At 42.5% G+C, this 23,509-nt stretch overlaps 2 protein-coding genes across 3 annotated transcripts in view; both read left to right on the top strand.

The window, feature by feature from the left end:
• Nucleotides 1–905: 905 nt before the first annotated feature.
• GJC3 (gap junction protein gamma 3) lies at nucleotides 906–7,039 on the top strand. Its single transcript, XM_033193455.1, has 2 exons — nucleotides 906–1,686; nucleotides 6,981–7,039. The coding sequence occupies exons 1-2, from the start codon at nucleotides 906–908 to the stop codon at nucleotides 7,037–7,039; spliced, it is 840 nt and encodes a 279-aa protein (XP_033049346.1).
• Nucleotides 7,040–11,387: 4,348 nt separating this feature from the next.
• The window catches only part of TRIM4 (tripartite motif containing 4), a 29,685-nt gene continuing 17,563 nt past the window's right edge, over nucleotides 11,388–23,509 (top strand). For both annotated transcript variants that reach the window (XM_033191892.1, XM_033191893.1), the window contains exons 1-3: nucleotides 11,388–11,974; nucleotides 21,234–21,329; nucleotides 22,104–22,334. In XM_033191892.1, coding sequence (XP_033047783.1) covers nucleotides 11,582–11,974; nucleotides 21,234–21,329; nucleotides 22,104–22,334 — 720 coding nt within the window. In that variant the 5' untranslated portion in view covers nucleotides 11,388–11,581. The remainder of the gene's footprint in view (nucleotides 11,975–21,233; nucleotides 21,330–22,103; nucleotides 22,335–23,509) is intronic.

The following is a 23,509-nucleotide window of genomic DNA, read 5'->3' as shown; positions in this document are numbered from 1 at the left end:
AGCCTTGTGGTATTCTGGCTGGGGAACAGAGGGATTTCTGAAACCTATCCTTGATCATGGTCACCTGTCACCATGAGGGAGCTATATGCCCAAGGAACAATGGCAAGTGGGGGTCAAAATCTGAATTTCTATCTTGTCAGTTCTGGCTCTGGCCCCAAATCCTATAGTATATACTTCTGGTAAATTCTGCTGGGTTACCTTCCAAATGTTCTCTTCTTCCTCAGCTTGTAAGGCCTAAGAGCCTCAGACTAAAGTAAGCCTCGATGCTTGGTCTGTTCATTTCATCCATCACATCTAGCCCCGTAACCTAACTACCTCTCAACTTTACCACTGTAATGGGAGGAGAGGACATCCAGACACACCTGTGATAATCCAAGGGCACGGAGACAGAGAAAAGAAGACAGCAAGAGAATGCACATTCCCTCTCAGCATCAGCACTGATTTGCTTAAGATGATGCTGTTAGTAGCACCAGGCCTGGCAGCCATCAGCTAGGGAATCAATAGCTTTCAAAGGAAAATTAACAAAACATCCCAGTCTACTCTCTTACGTTTAGCCTTTGGGAAAGTGAGAGTGGGAGGGAAGGAGGGAAAGAGAGAGATGAAGATGTATCCTGATCTCTCCAACCTGAGAGTTCCTCTCCACTCCAGCAGTACAGAAGGGGAGGGCAGAAGAGAGAGCCACACCACACACACTCACTATTATTATTTCATAGATGATTTCATTAAGTAGTAAAGAGGTGCGATCAGAGTCTTGGTATTTAATCAGTTAGATACTTGAAGAGGAATAAAAAAGCTTGCCTTCAGTGATCCTTGGATTAGAAGGATTAGAAGTGACAAGGTGGACTGGAGCTCCCCCTGCAGGACAGTGAGCAACACTGATCCCTTGTCCTCTGCTCCAAAACAGGATGGGTGGCAGGTTCCTGCGGCGGCTGCTGGCGGAGGAGAGCCGGCACTCCACCCCCGTGGGGCGCCTCCTGCTTCCCGTGCTCCTGGGATTCCGCCTTGTGCTGCTGGCTGCCAATGGGCCTGGAGTCTATGGCGATGAGCAGAGTGAATTCGTGTGTCACACCCAGCAACCGGGCTGCAAGGCTGCCTGCTTTGATGCCTTCCACCCTCTCTCCCCGCTGCGTTTCTGGGTCTTCCAGGTCATCTTGGTGGCTGTACCCAGCGCCCTCTACATGGGTTTCACTCTGTATCACGTGATCTGGCACTGGGAATTATCAGGAAAGGGGAAGGAGGAGGAGACCCTGATCCAGGGAGGGGAGGGCAACACAGATGTCCCAGGGGCTGGAAGCCTCAGGCTGCTCTGGGCTTATGTGGCTCAGCTCGGGGCTCGGCTTGTCCTGGAGGGGACAGCCCTGGGGTTGCAGTACCACCTGTATGGGTTCCAGATGCCCAGCTCCTTTGCATGTCGCCGAGAGCCTTGCCTTGGTAGTATAACCTGCAATCTGTCCCGCCCCTCTGAGAAGACCATTTTCCTGAAGACTATGTTTGGAGTCAGTGGGTTCTGTCTCTTGTTTACTTTCCTGGAACTTGTGCTTCTGGGTTTGGGGAGATGGTGGAGGACCTGGAAGCACAAATCTTCCTCTTCTAAATGCTTCCCAACTTCAGAGAGCACCAGAAGACACAAGGAAGCAACCGATAGCCTCCCAGTGGTGGAAACCAAAGAGCAGTTTCAAGAGGCAGGTGAGAAGGACACCCTCTCTTCCTGTCACTGATGTCTGTGTCCTGATGATCTCCTCCTGGGGCAGGTCCCTCACCTTTCTGGGAAGTACAACTTCTGCATGTTACAAAGTAGGTAACCAGGTTCTAGGCACATGTGTTCTGACCGCCACTCCCAAGACTTTTCTTTGTTTTCTCTTGCTCTCAAAACCTATCCCAATGTCCATCCCCATCAACTTGATGGTTCCTTCCAGTGAACAAGGACAAGAATGCTGTCCGTTGTCCCTCCTGAACTTCCATTCAGGTCTCTCCACTTAGGAAAAATCTCAGCTTCTTCTTGATTTTCTGCTTTGCGGAGTTATAAAGACACCTGGCTTGCCTGAAGGAAACCCTATGATTGAATCTTCTTCCCAACATCCAGTGAGTGGGGATTCATGTCTGTGACAAATTAGAGGCTGTTGAAGGATCTCTAAGGGCCCCATGGGCCATGCAGTCTAAAGCATTTCCTGACTGTGCCTTTTCACTGGAATTTTCTGGTGTCAGCATCACAATTTTTATGGGCTTGGTTCAAGAGTCAGCCAGCAGAAGCCTCCCTGAACTGTGTCTCTCCTCTGCCCTGCTCAATAAATATTGATGAGCATTCCTCATCAATATTTGATGTTGCTTCCTGTTGGCATTCCTGTTGCTGAAGATAATGCCCCTTCCTGTCTCGGTGGCTTCATTTACCTCTTTTCTGTTTTTCCACATTCTCTGCTCCCCTTATCATCAAAGTTTTGTAAATGAATGCCCCTCAGACCTGCAGCATATGTGATAAGCCAGAAACTCTGGGCTTCAAGCATATATAAGTCAGTGTCCTTTAATATCTAGAGATTTATTCAATTGCCCAGCCATATCCTTAAGGAAGATTACTGTGAATTCAGGGGCTTAGGCCCCCTTGATCACTGATAGCTCTGATTTCTGCTCAATTCTCATTCTTCATTTCTGCAGTTCTCGTTGCAGCTGTTAGAATTGTCTCCAGCACAGCAGCAACTCATATGCTGGACCAGGTTCCTACTTTTTAAGTTCATAACCCTCAATGCCACACAAAAAAGGCACTAGAGTTCTACTGCTGATTTGGGAGTAACAGCAAGGGAGGCTGATATCACAGTGTGATTTGGCAGATAATTGGAATCTGAATATCAGCCTTCTCGAGTCTCTTAAGTCGTTTCTGTTGGACAGTGTTCTATCCTTTTTTCTTCTTCTTCTTCTTTTTTTTTTTTTTAAACAGAATGCTGCCCCCTTTTCTTAGTTTTCTCTTGCCCTGAAATTCTCAACAAAAGCAGTTATCTTTTTTTTTTTTTTTCTCTTTCTGAATCCCAAGTTATTCCTAAGTAAGTTAGGGGTTCTCAAGGGACACTTTCGCAATAACTAGGAAAATTTTTTTTTCTTCCTGCTACACAAGCTCTTCAGAAGAATCCCTCATCCACTGTAGCCAGAGCCCAGCCAAAGTGACCAAGGAAAAGTGCAAATGGCATCATTTGGAATTCTTCCTTATACCACCCCTTTTAAAACAGCTTTATTGAGATATAATTCATACACCATATAATTTATCCACTTAAAGTGAGGCAGGAGAATAGGGTCTGGAGGCAAGGAACCTAAGGCTATTTCACACCAACTTCCTAGGACAAAAACGAAAGGAAAACCCTAACTTTCCATGCCTAAGTAACAAAAGGACCAGAGGCTACCCCCTTCCAAGGTTGTGGAAGGGTCCTTTTGCAACCCCCCTCCACAACCTTTTCTGGTGGAAGGAATCACAGCAGATGGGAAATTGCCTGTCCCCAACAAATCAGGCTGTTTGCAGATAAGTCTTCCTTTGCAACCTTGTAATTTCACCCTAGCCTCTGATTGGTTGCTTCCTGCAAAGCATGAACTGGCCCAATGGGAAACTTCTAGTGGGTATTTGGAGCCAAGAAGATCCTGTATCCGGGCCCTTGAGCCGCTGCTCGGGTTGTTCCCACAGTGTGGAGTGTACTTTGGTTTTCAATAAACCCCTGCTTCATTCTTTCTTTGCTTTGCTAGGCATTTTGTCCAATTCCTTGTTCAAAATGCCAAGAACCTGGACAACTTGCAGTTATGACCCTCTACCGGAGACAAAAGTATACAATTAAATAATCTTCAGTATATTCAGAGTTGTATATCCATCAACACTACCAATTTAATAACATTTTCATCAACTTAAAAAAACCCTACTCCCTCATGTTACTCTCAACCTCTGATTGTCACCCAAAATATGCAACCATCGTATGGTTTTGTCTCTATTGGTTTTCCTACTCTTTCATACAAATGGAATCATGCAATATGTGGTCTTTCACGTCTGGCTTCTTTCACTGAGCATAACTTGAGGTTCATTCATGTTGTGGCATGTTTCGGTATTACATTCCTTTATATGGTTGAATGTTATTCCATTGTTAGGATATACCACATTTTGTTTAAGGATAGGCCACATTTTGTTTATACACTCTTCAGTTTCTGGACATTTGGGTTGTTTCCATTTTTTGGCTCTTATGACCACCGCTGTGAACATATGTGTACCACTTTTTTTTTTTTTTTGGATGGAGTCTCACTGTGTCACCCAGACTGGAGTGCAGTGGTGTGATCTTAGCTCATTGCAACCTCCACTTCCTGGGTTCAAGCGATTCTCCTGCTTCAGCCTCTTGAGTAGCTGGGACTACAGGCGTGCACCACCACACCCAGCTGATTGTTGTATTTTTTGTAGAGACAGGGTTTTGCCATGTTGGCCAGGCTGGTCTCAAACTCCTGACCTCAGGTGATCTGCCTGCCTCAGCCTCCCAAAGTGCTGGGACAACAGTCCTGAGCCACCACACCTGGCCTCAGTTTTAGGGTTGTGTGAACATATGTTTTCAGTTCTCTTAAATACCCAGGAATAGAATGTTTGGGTCATAAGGAAACTCCACGTTTCAACTTTTGAGGAACGGACAAACTGTTTTCCACAGCAGCTGCACTATTTTTACATTCTTATCAGCAATGTGGGAACACTTTTTATTTATCTATTAAATTCTAGCCATCCTAGTGGGTGTGAAGTGGTATCTCATTGTAATTTTGATTTGCACTTGCCTAATGGCTAATGACATTGAACATTTTCCATGTGCTTAGTGGTTATTTGTATGTCTCCTTTGGAGAAATGTCTATTCAAATCCTTTCCCCATTTATAATTAGGGCTTTTTTTTTTTTTTGTATTTTTGTTGTTGCATTGTAAGAGCTCTTTATATATTGTGGGTATTAGATACTTATTGTATGTATGATTTACAAATATTTTCTCCCATTCTATGATTGTCTTTCACTTTCTTGATAGTGATGCACAAAAGCTTTAAATTTTGATGAAGTCTAACATCCATTTTTTCTTTTGTTGCTTATGATTTTTGTGTATTAAGAAACGATTGCCTAATTCATAGCCATAAAGATTTATGCCTATGTTTCCATAAGAGTTTTATAGTTTCAGCTTTTACATTTAGGTCTCTGGTTGGTTTTGAGTTACTTTTTGTGTATGGTGTAAGATAAATGTCAAACTTTATCTTTTGCATGTGGATATTCAGTTGTCTCAGCATTATTTCTTTTTTAAAAACCTTTTTATTTTAATGGGTACATAGTAGGTTATATATTTATGGGGTATACAAGGTATTTTGATACAGGTATGCAATGTGTAATAATCACATCAGGGTAAATGGGGTATCTATCACCTCAAGCCTTTTTAGCCTCTGTTATAAACAATCCAATTATACTAGCTATTTTATAATGTACAATTATTTTTGACTATAATCACCCTGTTGTGCTATCAACTACTAATTCTTATTCATTCTTTCTATTTTTTGTACCCATTAACCATCTCCACTTTTTCCCCCTACCCTTCCCACCCTTGGTAATCGTCAAAGAAGATATATAGATAATAAGAAAGCACATGAAAAGATGTTTAACATCATTTATCATTAGAAATGCGAATTATTGACGTTAGGTTTAGGGAAGAGAAATACAAGATAATACTGGAGGATTTTGTAGCAGTAGAAAGTAAGAAAGTGCTACTCCCTCTTCCCCACAAAATGACAGGAGTTTGTCAAAGGGACACAGATGTCAACTGAAAAAGCTCCCAGTGGCCAATACAGGAATAATCTCAGCAGTAAAATAAACAACGTAGTATTGGATTATAACCCAAAGTATAAAACAAGAATCAATGAGTTCATAATATAAATAATTGAATAATTAGGAGATAACTGACAAATTTCTCATGCAGAAGAATGTAGATACTCCACTGCAAGGAGGTGAAATATAACTACTCACTTTTTTTTCTTCTTTTGAGATATAGTTTTGCTCTTGTTGCCCAGGCTGGAGTGCAATGGCACGATCACTGCAATCTCTGCTTTCCAGGTTCAAGCAGTTTTCCTGCCTCAGCCTCCTGAGTAGCTGGGATTACAGGCGTGCGCCACCATGCCTGGCTAATTTTTGTGTTTTTAGTAGAGACGGGGTTTCATCACGTTGGCCAGGTTGGTCTCGAACTCCTGACCTCAGGTGATCCACCCATCTCAGCCTCCCAAAGTGCTGTGAGCCACCGTGCCCACCAGCTACTCCCTTTTTAGGCATGGGCTGCACACAGTGACTTCCCGCTAAACAGTAAAATAGGGGGAAAAGGGGAAGAATAGCTTTACAGGCGAGAAACCCGTCAAATACTACCTCAGCTGGGTGATTAAGGTTAACATCAACAGTGATAAGCAATATTGACAGCATGTATCCTGGATATGATGTGATGATGGTTTTTGTATTTTCCTGTTCTAAAATTTCCATGGGGCTATTCTTTATATTTTCTATTACTTCTCTGAGACTTTTTAACTTTCCATTTGAATAGCTGCTTTATAGTCTTGATAATTTCAACATGTGTGGCAACTTACATTCTGCATCTGTTACTTTTTTTTCCAACATGAGTTGAGATTTTCCTGGTTCTTCACATGTCAATTAATTTTGATTGTATCCCGGACATTTTGAACGTCATTAGGATGCTCTGGGTCTTGGTTAAGTTTGGTGGAGGATCTTGATATTTATGTTTTAAAAGGTAATTAACCCATTTGGGTTTAAGTCATAAGTTTTGACCAGCCTTCTGAGGTTGTGTTTCCAATGTCAGTTCAGTTTTCAAAGCCTTTGTAGTACTCTTCCGACAGGTCCCACATGGGTGCCACCTAAAGTGTAACCCAGGGTCCTTGGGTTTTTGGGTATGCATGGTGAAAAAGTTACCCACTTGTAACTGTTATATCTTGAATTTTTGTTTTAAAAAGTTCCAGGAAGAAGCTCAGCCCAGGAAAAACAAAGACCAGTTGGACCCAGAGATGCCTGAGTTGGAGATGAACTTTGGCCAACTTTCCTCATCACTATACTAAAAATCCTGCCCAAGGAGGAGCTTATTAACCATTTTCTATACATGTGACATATGTAGAAGCATGACCGACAACTGGGACTGCACTGTCTTGACTCCACCTGTACATACAGTGACTCAGCTAATCAGACTAATAAAAGCCATGTTTGCACCATTGCTCAGGGAGGCAATGCTTTGGGGAATTATTCCCAGTGTCCTCCTTACTTATTGCAAGTAATAAAATTCCCCTGGGAAATCCTCCTTGGTTGTGATCATCGGACTGTCACCTGCCAAGCAATTTAACCCATTAATTGTGTGGGTAATGAAAGGCCAGTCTGGGACATGAGAACTGGGCCCATAGTTCAGTTCTCAAAGTCTTTGGCATGCAATTTAGGACGAGATTCATCATACCAAAAAAGGGAGATAGTCTCAACAAAATTCTAAAATTACTTAAACATCAGAGGCAGTGTAGAGAAGGCGTACTTGGTGGTATGGTAGGTTTTCTGACAGGAAACAAAAGATGGAGGTAAAATGGAACCAGTCCTTTCTTTCTGAGAATACTGACTGCAGCACTGACCATAGCATGAAGCCAAGCCTATACGGTAAATAAGCTCTTCCTTGGGCAGGATTTTTAGTATAGTGATGAGGAAAGTTGACCAAAGTTCATCTCTCTGAAGTAAGAAATGTAATAAAGGAAACTTTCAGAAATAACAGATCATCTGGAGATGTTGGGCAGTGTATTTGATAAGTGATAACTACCAGGTATCAATACAATAAGCTTAGTTTGAATACAATAAGCTTAGTTTCTTTTTAAATAATTTTTCCTGCTCAGTGTTCTCTGAGATCCTTGGATTGGTTTGCTGTCTCACAAATTTTGGAAATTCTCAGCCATTATTTCTTGATTTGATATTGATGTTTTCCCATCAGTCTTGGATGCTGTGTTCTATTTCTGTCACTCTTTTTTTGTGTGTGTGTGTTTCAGGAATTTCTGTTTACCTACCTTCAAGTTTCATGTTTTCCTCAACTGTGTTGAGTCTCCTAATGGGCCTATGGAAGGCATTCTTCAACTCTATATAATTCTTTTTTTTTTTTTTTTTTTTTTTTTGAGATGGAGTCTTGCTCTGTAGCCCAGGCTGGAGTGCAGTGGTGCAATCTTGGCTCACTGCAAGCTCCACCTCTTGGGTTCATGCCATTCTCCTGCCTCAGCCTCCGGAGTAGCTGGGACTACAGGCGCCCACCACCATGGCTGGCTAATGTTTTTGTATTTTTATTTTATTTTATTTTTTATTTTTATTTTTTTTTGAGACGGAGTCTCGCTCTGTCACCCAAGCTGGAGTGCACTGGCCAGATCTCAGCTCACTGAAAACTCCGCCTCCTGGGTTCACGCCATTCTCCTGCCTCAGCCTCCCGAGTAGCTGGGACTACAGGCGCCCGCCACCTCGCCCGGCTAGTTTTTTGTATTTTTTTTTTAGTAGAGACGGGGTTTCACCATGTTAGCCAGGATGGTCTCGATCTCCTGACCTTGTGATCTGCCCGCCTCGGCCTCCCAAAGTGCTGGGATTACAGGCTTGAGCCACCGCGCCCGGCCTTTTTTGTATTTTTAGTAAAGACGGGATTTCACCGTGTTAACCAGGATGGTCTTGATCTCCTGACCTCGTGATCCGCCTGTCTCAGCCTCCCAAAGTGCTAGGATTACAGGCATGAACCACCATGCCCGGCCTTATATTTTTTTATTTTTATAGTTTCCATTTTATTTTTCCTTATAATCACCCATCTGAGCTTGCATTTTGTTTACCTTTCCCCTTAGGGCCTTCATCACATTAATCACAGTTATTTAAAATTATCTGACAGTTCTAATGTCTATGTCTTATGAGTCTTGTTTTAATGATTGTTTTATCTCTTTGAACTGTGTTTTTTTCTTGCCTTTCCGTTATGTGTCTTTTTTCTTTCTGTTAAAAGTTGGACATGTTATATATTTTTTTGCTTAAATTATTTTTTCAATTCCCTCTTCATAGTATGAAGTAAAATTTATTTTTTATGCTTGGAGATGAGTGTGTCTTTCCTTCTGCTAGGACTTTAGTGCTCTTGAGTGCATAGCGGTGGTTTGGTGGTATCAATCTAGTCAGAAATTGGGCTAGGTTTACAGTTTGTTGTTGTGGTTATCCTCAGTGCACAACAGACTTCAAATTTCTCCAGAGACAGCTTATGTGTAGGGTGTGGGCTTTGTTTTGAAAGTATGTTTTAAGGAGGGCTGCATTTATGTCAACTCGACACAGAGTGGACAGTGGTAATTTTGTAATATATCAACTTTGCTAAGTTAAACCATGTTTCCCAGAATTTCCTTTCCTTTTGTTTCTGGTTAGAATAGCCCAGAAAAGACATGGTTGTGTAAGTCTTGAAGGGCAGAACCGAAGCATCCCTCCAGTTTTATACTTGAAACGGTGGTGCAGGGACACTAGGTGCTACTGCAGCTCATGCACTTTGTAACCAATCAGCTGGTTCTCCTTGTTGGGATGGGGCAGAAGCTTTCCCCTGAGTTATCTCCAGCTTTTTTGATTCCTGAGCCGTGTGTGTGTCTAGTCCTGTGGCAAAGAGTGTCAGCTCCTCTAGCAAGGATACTCATATCTTTAAAGTTGGAGACAGTGAACAAATGACCAACTCGTGTCTTAGGTTACAATTCATTCTTGCTCTTCCCTACTTTATGTTCATCTTCCCTTCTTAACTGCTTGCCCTGCGAACATAAAGACATATAGTGATTCCACTTCTCTGATTGAACCTTGGCTGGTACACAGACTTATATTCATTTTGTGATGGAGAAAAATTGTGAATTAGGGAGACTCACTTACTAAAGAAGGAAGGTCATCTCTGGTATGGCAGGAATGAAGACATAAGGATTTTAAGGGATTTACCTGAAAATATTTAAATGACTACAGTAAGGGGAATAAATACTTTGCAGGAATGCTGAAACTTCTCATCCAATACTTAGGTAGACATACAGATACACAGATGCCATAAACACTCATGGTAAACATCAGTAACTGTTAAGAGCATTCCTTCCTGCTTGGTCCCTATTAAAGAACCAGATTCCTTCTCCATAGAGTATTCCAATTTACAAAGAAAATCATTCATTAGTTGTCTAATTTAAATGTTTTAGAAATATTCAGTGGAACTTTTAGCAATAACCCCAGAACAGATATCTCAAGAACCCCTTTTTCTAATCATTTAATCATACTACTGAGAAAAATTATTATGGAAAAGGCAGTATTTGATATTGGGACATAAGAATAATGAAAAATCTGTTAAATAAGCAAAAGCCCATTAGCCTGAGGCTGTTTTGGTACTTGAGTTCTTATATAACAAAATACAACCTGACTTAGTATGTAAACGGACTGAAGTCTAACTTACTATATTTTTTATAGCAAATAGCTGTGTTTCAGCCAATCACGGCTGACCTTCAGCCAATAACAGACAGCCAACTGATCAGACCATGCCCCAATAAGGCAAATGCCTCATCGTATCATTGCCAAATAAGGCAGACACCTAAATGTTAGCTAATCAGGTGATTTCTCTACTTTGCTTCCTACAAAAGCTAGCAGCTCATACTGCTGGGCAGAGCACTCTGAACCTCTTTTGGTTCTGAGAGCTGCCCAATTCATGAATTGTTCTTTGTGTAAATAACTTCTATTAAATTTGTCAGTGCAGAGTTGTTTTTTTTTTTTTTAAACAAATATCATTCACAATAAAAGGAAAAAAGTGGGAAGAATAAAAAGCAAGGCACCTCAGAAACACAAGATCAAAAATCCACTTAAGGAATATAGATAATTCCCTGAAACAGGCAAGCATACTATTTGTTGAAAGCCTCCATGGATGTTCTTTAGGATAGCAAAATGGTTGCTACTTTTCAAATAGGATACCAAAAAGGCAATATATCTGCATCTCTGAATCCAAATCATCCCCACGTTAGCCAAACTGCAGGCTTACCAACACAGATCCTTCAAGTCTTCCTGGCATTCCAGGCCCCTAGGCTGCAGCTCGCCCAGAACTCCTGGGACTCTAGAAGTTAAATCGGTCTAACTAGCAGACAAACACAGACCTGAACGCTCAAACTTGGAAAGAAAGGCCAAGATTAGAGGCACCTCCCCGGTTGGCTCCACCAGGGGTCACAACGTCCAGCCCTAACGCCTTGCCAAGTCCTCTCTAGCCTTCCACGGGCATTTCTGGGTCTCTATAGCTGTTTGGAGGAGCAGCTCAACGGTTCCGTCCCGCCCCGCGCCTAGGCCTGGGCCAACCCTCGCGCGCTTCCGGCGCGGATACCCAGCAGCTTCCGGTCTTGCGCGCTCAGGCCGGGCAATGTGCGAGGGTTTCTTTTGGGTCCTGAAGCCCGGAAGAGACACTGCGTAATCCCCTTTTACGTGAGGTGGTGGCGGCGGTTCGGAAGTCGTCTGGTCTTCCCGCGGCCGCTCGCAGCTTTCTGGCCTCTCCCGCGCCTCACGTCGGACTCCGGCTCCGCGGCAGGGAAGCAGCATGGAAGCTGAGGACCTCCAGGAGGAGTTGACCTGCCCCATCTGCCTGGAGTATTTCCAGGATCCGGTGTCCATCGAGTGCGGCCACAACTTTTGCCGCGGGTGCCTGCACCGCAGCTGGGCGCCGGGCGGCGGCCCGTTCCCCTGCCCCGAATGCCGGCACCCATCGGCGCCCGCCGCGCTGCGACCCAACTGGGCCCTGGCCAGGCTGACGGAGAAGACGCGGCGCCGGCGCCTGGGCCCCGTGCCCCCGGGCCTTTGCAGCCGCCACTGGGAGCCGCTGCGGCTCTTCTGCGAGGAAGACCAGCGGCCCGTGTGCCTGGTATGCAGGGAGTCCCAGGAGCACCAGACCCACGCCATGGCACCCATCGACGAGGCCTTCGAGAGCTACCGGGTGAGCTGGCTGTCTCTATGACTATGACGGGACTGCCAGTATTGCCCGATAAAGTTTACTAAATTCTCCTAAAAGAGCCACGAAGTGGCCGTCATTCCTACTGGAAGCATGAAAAGCCCCTGAAACTCAAAGAAGTTAAGCAACACGAATTTCAGAGCTGAGGTTAAAACTGGAATGAGAGGAGGGGAGGTACAAGCCTCAGCAATTATTGTGCAGAATTTTCAAGAAACTAGCCCTTGGGGAGCTCCTAATAAAGAAAAACGTACTGAGAGGGTGTGTGCCGCTGCTGTCCATTAGAAACCACATAAGTAATTTAAGATCTTTCTAGTAAGATGAAACGAGGTGACGTTAAATTTAATAATGTATTTTATTTAATCTGATTACCCCAGATATTCAAAGTTGAGATGAAAATTATCAATGAGTTTTTTTTTTTTCCCCCCGAGACGGAGTCTCGCTTTGTTGCCCACGCTGGAGCACAGTGGCCTGATCTTGGCTCATTGCCACATCTGCCTCCAAGGTTCAAGCAATTCTCCTGTCTCAGCCTCCCGAGTAGCTGGGATTACAGGCACACGCCACCTCACCCGGTTAATTTTTGTTTTTTAGTAGAGAGGGGTTTCACCATGTTGGCCAGGCTAGTCTCGAACTCCTGACCTCAAGTGACCCGCCCGGCTTGGCCTCCCATAGTGCTGGGATTATAGGTGTAAGCCACTGCGCCCGGCCTCAATGAGGTATTTTATACTCCTTTTTCATAATAGGCCTGAAATTGGTGTGTATTTTACGTTTACAACACGTCGCAGTTTGGAATATCCACGTTTCAGGTGCTTGTATGGCTAAATGGATACTGCATTGGACAGTGCCTGTCTCTGTCTGTAAATGTCATAGACAACTGATGATTTGGGAAACGCCTGGCTTGTAATGATGAGGCTGGGTTTTGTTACTAGCTTCCTTCATCAGTTGGGAAAATCATGTAACATTTGAATTTGGGGATTATCTGTCCTATCTATCTCATGGGTTAAGAAGCTTCAGTTGAAAAGCTTCACTTTACCTTACTCTGCTTCAGCCATACTGGCTTTCTTGCTTTTGTTTCAAGTCTGTTCTCTTTCTCTACCCACATCTATCCTTTAGATCCTTTTAGCTTTTAGCTCGAAGACCTTCCCTGATCATCCTTTCCAGAGTAGCCCCACCCCCTCCCATTACTGATGGTGTAGCTCCAGTGGTCTCCAGCAGAATTGATATGCAGTAAGTACATGAACACACGAATTTATTTATTTATTTTATTATTATTGTTTTTGAGACGGAGTTTCGCTCTTGTTACCCAGGCTGGAGTGCAGTGGTGCGATCTCAGCTCACTGCAGCCTCCGCCTCCCAGGTTCAAGTGATTCTCCTGCCTCAGCCTCCCGAGTAGCTGGGATTACAGGCACCCGCCACCATGCCCGGCTAATTTTGTATTTTTAGTAAAGATGGGGTTTCACTGCGTTGGTCAGGCTGGTCTCAAACTCCTGACCTCAGGTGATCCACCCACCTTGGCCTCCCGAAGTGCTGGGATTATAGGCGTGAGCCACCTTGCCTGGCCAAACACATGAATTGAATGACACAGTGAAAATGTTTGGAAACTGTAAAATACTGTACAGTTGTACCAGCTGATTATGAACAGGAAACATGCAAAGCTGGACTAGAAAGTGTACTTTCATTCCTTTACTCAGTGACCTTTATTGATGCTTACTGTTTGCCAAACATTGTTTTAGAATCTGGACATAAATGGATGAGAAAGACATGGGCCTTATAAGGAACTTAAGTGTGTAGAACGTTAATTTCAGTGTGTGAGAGTTGCTGAAGTATTTACCAAGTGTACAGAAGGTCTGAGGTCAGAGTGATCATGAGGAGTGAGGAAAGGCTCCATTGAGGAGTTAAATGTGTTAGCTCTTGAAGGATGAGCAGAGGTAGGAGAGAGGGTATTTCAGGCCAAAGAAACAGCATATTCCAAATGTGGTGGAGTGGAATAGCATGTGATGTGTGAGAGGACTGGAGGTTGCTCAGTACTTTGGAGCATGGAGCATGGGAGGGAAGATGGTGGGCCACGAGCTTGAAGAAAAAGGCAGGGCCTTATCACGAAGGATCTTGTTTGCCATAGTAAAAAGATTGAACTTTCTCTTTCAGGCAATGGGGAGTTATTAAAGGGTTTTAAGGCAGGGAATGATATGGTCAGTTTTTTGTTTTAGTCAGATAACTTTGACATCCATGAAGACTAATTAGGCTGCTGTTGTACCACTTTAAGCAGGAGGTAATAAGGACCTGAATTAGTTCAGGGCAGGGATGATGGAGAGGGAGGGATGGGGTAATTATGAGCTGGAATTGAATGACTTGGTGATCAGTTAGACTTGGTAGGTGAGAGAGAGAGAGAGAGGAGTCTTGGATGGTAGTCCAGATTTCTGCTTCAGATGGCAGGTAGATGACTGTCAGGTTAACCGAGGTAAGGTACACAGGAGGAAGCATAGTCTTAGGACAGAAGATCCCATGCTCGTTGTGGAATGTACTGAGTGTGAAATAACTGTGACAGGAAGTCCAAGGAAGAGGGACAGGAGGTGGGGTGCCTTGAAGGCTAGAGATAATATTTTAGAATCCTCAGCCTATTCTTGAAGTCATGGAAGGAGTAAGAAGATGAGATTCTCCTAGGGGGACCACATAGAGGGTAAAAAAAAAGGCACAAAGAGAAGCTTGGGAAACACCAATGGTTAGTAGCCAGCAAAAGACGTGGAGAGGACCCATCAGATAAATGGAAGGAAAAATACACTTGTGGGTGGGGGCCGAGGGAAATATAAGTGTATGGGTATGAAAGGGGAACATAACCCTTAAATCTTCCGTCTTCAGCAATAATAGCTATCAGTTGTTCGTTACTTCTTATGTACCACCCACAGTTCTAAGCATTTTTCATATTGTAATTCTTTAATCCTCATAGACATCCTATTAGGTGGATTCTGTTATCCCCTTTTTGAAGATGAGGCAACTATGCCACAGAGATGTGAGGTTACATGCCCCTAAGGTCACAGAGCTAGGAAGTGGCTACGCTTGAACTGAGGTCCTCTAACCCCTAATCCTTTACACTTTTCACTCTGCCACAACTAATCTGAGAAGACTTCTTAGAAGAGATGGGATTTCAGGATTAAATACAAGGCCCAGCAGGACAGGAGTGGATGGTTAAGGGTTACACTGGGATGGGCTGAATGTCACAAGATTGACTGGGTAGGTGTTCAGGAGCCAGGTCACTGGGCAGAATTCCCTGATACCCGCCCATCTCTCTATCGTCCTCTGCTTAGTCACTGCCCTATTCAACCACCTTTCATTCCATCCCCACCCCAAGTTAGTTAGAAAAACATACACTGCCCCTGGGTGAAGCTGCCCTATTTCCAAGCATCCCATTCTCAACATATACTCAGATGGATGGACTATTTTTTAAAAGTTGGACAGCTGGAAGTTCCCTAAATCCATGGAAAATATCCCCATCCTGTACCCGTTTTGGTGAGGGGAGAAAAAGAGAAAGAGAAATGGCTTCATAAATCTCTGGATGCAAATGGTTTGCATGGAAAAGGCCTCTAAGTGCAGCTCTTTTTTCCTTCATGCCTGACTCTAGGAGCTAATCCCTCCATTCTGTTAATTAATTTAAGATGTTTCTTGAGCACTGGTTTTGTGTCAGATGCTGTGGCACTGCACCAGAGGCAGCGCTGGGAATCCAGTGGTGAACAAGACAGGTAAAGGCTTTCCATGGAGCTCACAGTCCAGTTGGGCTGAGGGTGGGAGGTAGACGACAGGCAGACAAATAAATGAAATAATCACAGATGGTGATGGCCTGCTGGGAAAGAAAAAGAGTGCTATCCCAGGCCAGTCGCGGTGGCTCACGCCTGTAATCCCAGCACTTTGGGAGGCTGAGGTGCGAGGATCACTTGAGGTCAGGAGTTTGAGAGCAGCCGGGCCAACATGGTGAAGCCCTGTCTTTACTAAAAATACAAAAATCAGCTAGGTGCGGTGGTGGTTGCCTGTAATCCCAGCTAGTCGGGAGGCTGAGGCAGGAGAATTGCTTGAATCCAGGAGGCGGAGGTTGCAGTGAGCCGAGATCATGTCACTGCACTTCAGCCTGGGTAACAGAGCAAGACTTCGTCTCAAAAAAAACCAAAAACCAAAACAAAACAAAAAACAGAAAGGAAGTGCTATGCCAGAGGGTTTCAATCAGGTGAGCAGTCTTCTCTTAGGAGGTGACATTGCAGCTGAAACTTGCTGGATGCCATCTGAGGAACTGTGGGAAGAGGCCCTGAGGCTAGGGAGAGCTGGATATGTTTATGGGACAGGAAGAAGGTCTTTGCACCTGGAGGACCAGGAGCAAGGGAAAAGGTGGCATGAGATGTGACACGAGATGTAGGCAGTGGTCAGCTTATGTTGGGCCACAATGAAGTGTTCAAATTTTCTTGGTGAAGAGGAAAGCCAGTGAAGAATCTTGAGCAGGAGAGTGACAATATCTGATTAGTTTTTAGAAAAGTTATTCCAAGGCCAGGTGTAGTGGCTCATGCCTGTAATCCCAGCACTTTGGGAGGCAGAGGCAGGAGAGTCTGGGAGTTCAAGACCAGCCTAGGCAACTGTGAGATCCCATCTCTACAAAAAATACAAAAATTAGCTGGATGTGGTGATGCACATCTGTTAGTCCCAGCTACTCGGGAGGCCGAGGCTAGAGGATCGCTTGCACTCAGGAGTTTGAGGCTGCAGTGAGCTATAATGGTGTCACTGCGGCTGCCTTGTGCATATTGTATGAGAGAAGGACATGACTGTAAGTAGGGAGAGCAGTCGGGAGGTTATTATAGTTCAGACAAAAGATGATGGTGACTTAAGCTAGTGGTGGCAGTGGGGTTGGCACGTAGGTAGAGTTGAGGTGTATTTCCGAGGTAGACCTACCAGCTTGGATCGATTGCAAAAGTTACAGTGACTGAAATTCATAGAACTCAGGAGCTGGGATGGTATTTAAGAGACATTTAGTCCAGTTGTCTTCATTTCATAGGTAAGGAAGCTTTGATCCAGGAAATAGGTGAGGCTGACTTGCTCACAGACATACAGCTGGTTTGAAGGTCTAGAGTGAAAGTAAGATCCTTGGAAGTTTAATGTTGTTTGAGCTACATGATCACAAGTCAGTAAATGTCTTCATTCTATAAAAGTATGCTCTTTTATTATACTTGTGTTTTCATATAGGTACAATTTTCTGGTGCTAAATGAAGAGAAAATGGTTTTTAAAAAATTATTATATTTATTTACTTATTTATTTATTTATTTATTTGAGATGGAGTCTCACTCTGTTGCCCAGGCTGGAGTGCAGTGGCGCAATCTCGGCTCATTGCAACCTCCACCTCCTGGATTCAAGCGATTTTCCTGCCTCAGCTTCCTGAGTAGCTGAGATTACAGGTGTGCGCCACCATGCCCGGCTAATTTTTTTTTTGTATTTTTAATAGAGATGGGGTTTCACCATGTTGGTCAGGCTGCTCTGGAACTCCTGACCTCGTGATCTGCCCACCTTGGCCTCCCAAAGTGCTGGGATTCCAGGCGTGAGCCACCGCGCCTGGCTGAGAAAGTGATTTTTAAAATTTCTGGTATTTCTAACCCAGATTGAAATGCTTGGTGGTGCACTCCTGCCACCTCCTGGCAGTTTCTGTTGTTGCAGGGAAGGTGTTTTGTAATTTCCCGGAAGGTTGTCAAGTTAACTCTCTCGTATGAGAGAATTCATGCATACTGACTTGTTAAGTCTTTTTAAGACATAGAAAATCTCTATTTAGTAGATTATTATTTTTTCATTATCAAGCAAAAGTGAAAACTTTCAAAAAAGCTTGGTCCTATTTGAAGGAGCTAATATATATCTCATTATAAACCTCATAATCATCAAATTTGACAGTGACCACAAAGTGGCAGTTATAATTGAATAAAGAAGTGAAATTATATGAGAGAGTAGCAGGGTTATATGCCTATTAAAGCTAACCACTAGAGATAGTAAATGGATTATATAATGTTAAGAAACAACATGGTAGAAACAAAATAGCACAGATGGTATTGTGCCATTTAGCAGAACTGTGTAAATCCCTTTTATAATTTAATTTTATGTTTTCCTATTTCATTTTACCATGAAAATTTCAAGCATACATCAAAGTTGGAAGAATTTTGTAATAACACCAGTGTACCCACATCTATATTCTACCATTAACATTTGACTCTTTTATCACACTGCTGTCCTTTTTTCTGTATCTCTCTGCATACATCAATTCTTATCTCATTTTGATGCTTTTAAAATTCAATTGCAAACAAAATACTTTAGCATGTATATCATTAATCAGATTTAACATTTGTTTATTTTATTTTATTTTATTTTAATATGTAGAATCTCATTCTGTTATCCAGGCTGGAGTGCAGTGGTATGATCTCGGCTCACTGCAACCTTTGCCTCTGGGTTCAAGTGATTCTCATGCCTCAGCCTCCCAAGTAGCTGGATTACAGGCTTGTGCCACCATACCTGGCTATTTCTTTTGTATTTTAGTAGAGACAGGGTTTCACCATGTTGGCCAGGCTGATCTCAAACTCTTGGCCTCAAGCGATGCACCTGCCTCGGCCTCCCAAAATGCTGGGGTGAGCCACTGTGCCTGGTCTATGGTATTTTTTGAGGTAAAATTTAATACAGTGAAAAACACAAATCTTAGTTGTACATTTGCTGAGTTTTGACAAATGCCCTTCTCAAGATAAAGGATATTACCATCCAGAGAATTCCTTCATGCCCTTTCCCAGTTATTCTCTTCCCCTTTCCCCTACCAGGGCAACCACCGTTCTGATTTTTTTTTCAAACACAAATTAGGTTTTGCCTGTTCCAGAACTTCATATAAATGGAATTCCATTGTCTGTATTCTTGTGTAGGATCCTTTTGCTCAGCATGTTAATTTTGAGATTCATCCATTTTGTATAGGTTGGTGCAAATGCAATTGCGATTTTTGCTATTATTTATCCACCTTCCTATCAGTGAATACCTGGGCTGTTTCCAGCTTCTAGCTATTGTGAATAAAGCTGCAATGAATATTTGCAATGAATATTCTTGTACAGGTCTATTTATGGGTACATGTTTTCCTTTTTCCTGGGTCTAGGAGTAGAATTGCTGTACCCTAGGATTAATGTAGGTTTAGTTTTACGCCAAACCGTTTTCCAAAATGGTGGTAGCATTTCATTCGCCTACTGATGTTGTGTAAGAGTTCCAGTTGCTCCATATCCTTGCCAACTTTGATGTTATCAGCCTTGTCAGTTATTTAACTTGATTTTAACCATTGTCCCTTGTAAATGATTGGATGAAAAGTTATACCTATTAGTAATAGTTTTCAAGGGAACAATTTAAAAAGTTGTGCAGGTTATTTTTTAGTTCTTGTCATTTCTTGTTTTTTCTTTTAGTTTTATTTACATTTTTAAAATTTTATTTTAACATATATTCAGACTTACAGAAAGTTGTCCCAGGCCACCCTCCAGCATTTGACACTATTCCCTAGTTTTGTAGTTTAAATGATTTCTTCCTTCGGCATAGGAGAAACCATTCTCTCTTGGTTTTTCACCAACTGCTCACCTTAGCTTCTTTGCAGGATTTTTATTCTCTGCATACTGCTTAAATGTAGTTGTTGCCAGTTCTAGCCTTGATCCTCTTACTCTGTAGAATCTTACTGGCTGATTTTGCGCTCACTCGAGGCTCTGACTGCCACCTGGGCTTTAATCCCGAAATCTGCTTCTGCAGCATACATCTCCTTCCCAACTCTAATTGCTAACATACCACTTGGATGTCCCATAGGCATCTCAGACTCGATTTATTTAGGTGAAATTTATTTTCCTTCCTCCCATTTACACACTGCTGATCTTCCTATATTTTCTAATTTGATAAATAACGTACAGTCCATCCAGTTACTTAAACCAGAACCGAGGGGCTATATCTGGACCTTTTCCTCCAGCAGCCATTTGGTCATCAGTTCCTGTGGGTTTTTCTCTTGTGTATTTCTCTAACCTTTCTGCTTCCATCTCTGCACTCGCAGCTGGCATTCTATTATTGGATGCTGCCCCTCAGCCCAATTTGTCAGTGTTGATTGACTTGCTTTATTTTTTAATAACTTACTTGGGTTTTTGAATTACAAAAATGGCATATGCCACTTGTAGAAATTAAAGCAAAAATGTATGAAATTTCTAGTACCCCACCTCCAAATTTGTAAGCGATTCTTTTTCCTCGGAAATCACCAATGTTAATACTTGGGTATAAATCCTTGCAGATTTCCCTTGCCTTCACATACAAATACACACACATAGATAAACACGTATGCGCATACACACATTTATTCTTTTCAAAACAGAATTATACGATACATATTGTCTTATGGCTTGCTTTCAACTTATTGTGTATTTCATGTCAATATATAGACAGCTACCTGAAATTGATGCAAAGTATCAATATAGCATAATTTAATAATTCCTAATTAGTGGATAATGAATAATGCTATAGCGACCATTTCTTTACATATTGGTTATTTTTGCTAGTGTTGTGTTGCATAGATTATTAGAAGTAGCATTATACACATTTAAAATTTTGTTAAATCCTGCCAGTTGTCTATCAAAAAATGGTACCTTTTTGATCTCCTGTGGTACCAGAGGCCTTCTCCCTGCCAGTAGTATATATTTGCTAATCTAACAGTTTTTAGTTTTTGCCAGCTTACCAACTTACTAGGAAAACTCAATATAGTGTTGTGATGATTTCAGACCGGAGTAATTCTTATCATAGGCCTGTGACCGTCTTCAGTATTTTCTCAATCTCATTCTCTGTTTTGATTAGGTGACTTTTAGCTCTTAAAAAATGAAGTTGCCAGGCATGGTGGCTCATGCCTGTAATCCCAGCACTTTGGGAGGCTGAGGTGGGAGGATCTGTTGAGCCCAGGAGTTCGAGACCAGCCTGGGCAACATAGGGAGACTTTGTCTCTACATAACATAAAAAAATTAGTTGGACCTGATGGAGCATGCCTGTAGTCCCAGCTACTTGGGAGGCTGAGGTGGGTGGATCACTTGAGCTCGGGAGGCTGAGGCTGCAGTAAGCCATGATCAGGCCACTGCAGTCCAACTTGGGTGACAAAGTGAGACTTTGTCTCAAAAAACAAAAAAGAAAAAAGAAAAAAGAAGAAGATGGTGGTTGAAGAGATGTTTTCTTACCCGTGTGTGTTTCTGCTGGCAGGAGAAGCTTCTTAAGTCTCAGCGTAATCTCGTGTCCAAAATGAAGAAAGTCATGCATTTACAGGATGTAGAAGTGAAGAACGCTACACAGTGGAAGGTAATAGCAGAAGTGGTTGGATATTTCTTGCTCCTGAGGTCCTTTTGGTCTGGGACAGTTTTTGCTCCTGAGGTCCTTTTGGTCATGGGGTTATGCAGTTCACATAGGTCTTGGATGCCTCAGAAGCCCTGTTTCCTCCATATTGTGACTGAAAGAAGAACTTTCTGGGTGTCAGTTCAGTTGTCAGGCCCCTTATAGATACAGGGATAGGAGAGGAAGTACCTGTCCCTGCTGCTAGTGGCTTTTGGTGATATGAGTTCCACATACTTCATCCCCATCTCTCTACTTTAAGGTAGCACCCCTCTCCTTCCTACTTTTTCCTAAATATACTCTCTAGGTTGGAGTTGGTTTGGGCCCATGGCATTGTGGAAGGAAGCAGATGAATGGACTTTGCTTTCGGGGAGGCTAATTGTAGTTGGGAGGTACGCATGTGCACACACACACACACACACTCATACTCCTAAAGATTTAACAAAACTCAATGAGTGTTCTGAGGGCTAAACTAAGTAGTAGATGTGCAAGTTTGTTTTAGTTTAAAACTTGTCAGTAGTAGAGACTGAAATGTTAGGAAGAATGAATGAATACTATAATGACTAGTATAGAGCTATCAAGTAGGTATAAATAAAGGAGTAATGGAAATTTTAGGGGAGTGGGCAGGAGCTTTTCAAGAGGGGTTGCTTAGGATTGACTGTGGATTACTGGGGAATTGTGTAAGGAATTTAGTAGCTGGGGTCAGGCAGGAAAAAAGAGTGAACAAATCTCATGTGGCCTTAGGATAAGATAAAGAGTCAGCGAATGAGAATCAGCACAGAGTTTTCAAAGCTGCACAACTTCCTGGTTGAAGAAGAGGACCTGTTTCTTCAGAGACTGAACAAAGAAGAAGAAGAGTCAAAGAAGAAGCTGAATGAGAACACATTAAAACTCAATCAAATGATCGCTTCATTGAAGAAGCTCATCTTAGAGGTGGGGGAGAAGAGCCAGGCCCCCACCCTGGAGCTGCTTCAGGTGAGACGGTTACGGGCGGGGATGATCTCGTCTTCACTAACTAAACTCCCTCTTGTCTTTAGAGCTGAATATCCTTCCTGGTGAGTGGGTTTCATAGACATGTCTTATCTCTTGCTAGTTCTGTGCTGTCACACAACTAAAAAGCCAAAGATTCACCATTCAAAGGAAATTAATGTGAAATTCAGGTAGGCTGAGCTCAGGTCATACGAGATAAGTTGATTCACATGGTCTCACAGTTCATCTAGGATCTGAGACTTAGTACGTGTAAGACTTTTTCATTCATCTTATGTGTACATTTATAATTATTTAAACAATAAAACAAAGCAAGCATAAAACTCCCAAGGACATAATCGTATCAACAATGAAGAGACACTTACGTTTCTCGCTTGTTTTTAATCATTACAATCACAGCTTGATAAAACTTTGTTCTTATCCCCATATTTTGAGTGGTACTTTCATTTAAACAATTTCCAATGTCTAGCAACCTTTAAAAGATTATAGTTCTAACTCAGCACTTAAGTCTGGGTCTTTAGGCCAGTTTGTTATCAAAAGCCTCTCCTCTGAGTTAATCTTTACCTTTATATCCTCTGTAGGTAAAGTGTCCTTATAGCTTCTTTCAGTTTTTGGCTAGGCTCCTACATTTGTGACTGTCTTTGTTTTTTCTTTTTGCTGAAATAATTCATGCTCGGTCTTGGATGCCTCAGAACCTCTCTCTCCTCCATTTCATGTGAATGAAGATGAAAGGATCTCTAAAAGGTGTTCTCAAGAACATTTTCTGTCTACCATTACTATTTTTTTTTTCATAAGGAAGAGACAACATTCTCTTCTACTCTTAAGGAATTCAGAAACCTGGACCCACCCTCTAGTTATTATCAATAAGAAATTGCTAGCTAGGTTTTATATGATAGATATAACCTAACATTTAATATTAAGTGTAATGACTTCCAAGAATTATGTAAAAGTTTTACAACATGCTTAAGCAATGAAGTTCCAAGTACATATCCGAATGTGTGTCATAAAAGAATATCTGAAATAACACATTTAAAATACAGGCTTAACGTCTAATTAGAATCTGAAACTTCTAAGACACATGTGAGCCAGCAGAATGCTTACAAAAAGTTGTATCAGCAAACGGAAATGCAAAGTTAGGGAAACGATTGAAAAAGATGAAACTG

The sequence above is a fragment of the Trachypithecus francoisi genome, unplaced genomic scaffold, assembly GCF_009764315.1.
Source record: "Trachypithecus francoisi isolate TF-2019V2 unplaced genomic scaffold, Tfra_2.0 Lachesis_group4, whole genome shotgun sequence".
Taxonomy (NCBI): Eukaryota; Metazoa; Chordata; class Mammalia; order Primates; family Cercopithecidae; genus Trachypithecus; species Trachypithecus francoisi.
Note: the sequence above shows the minus strand (reverse complement) of the source record. Positions and strands in the feature narration are given on the sequence as shown.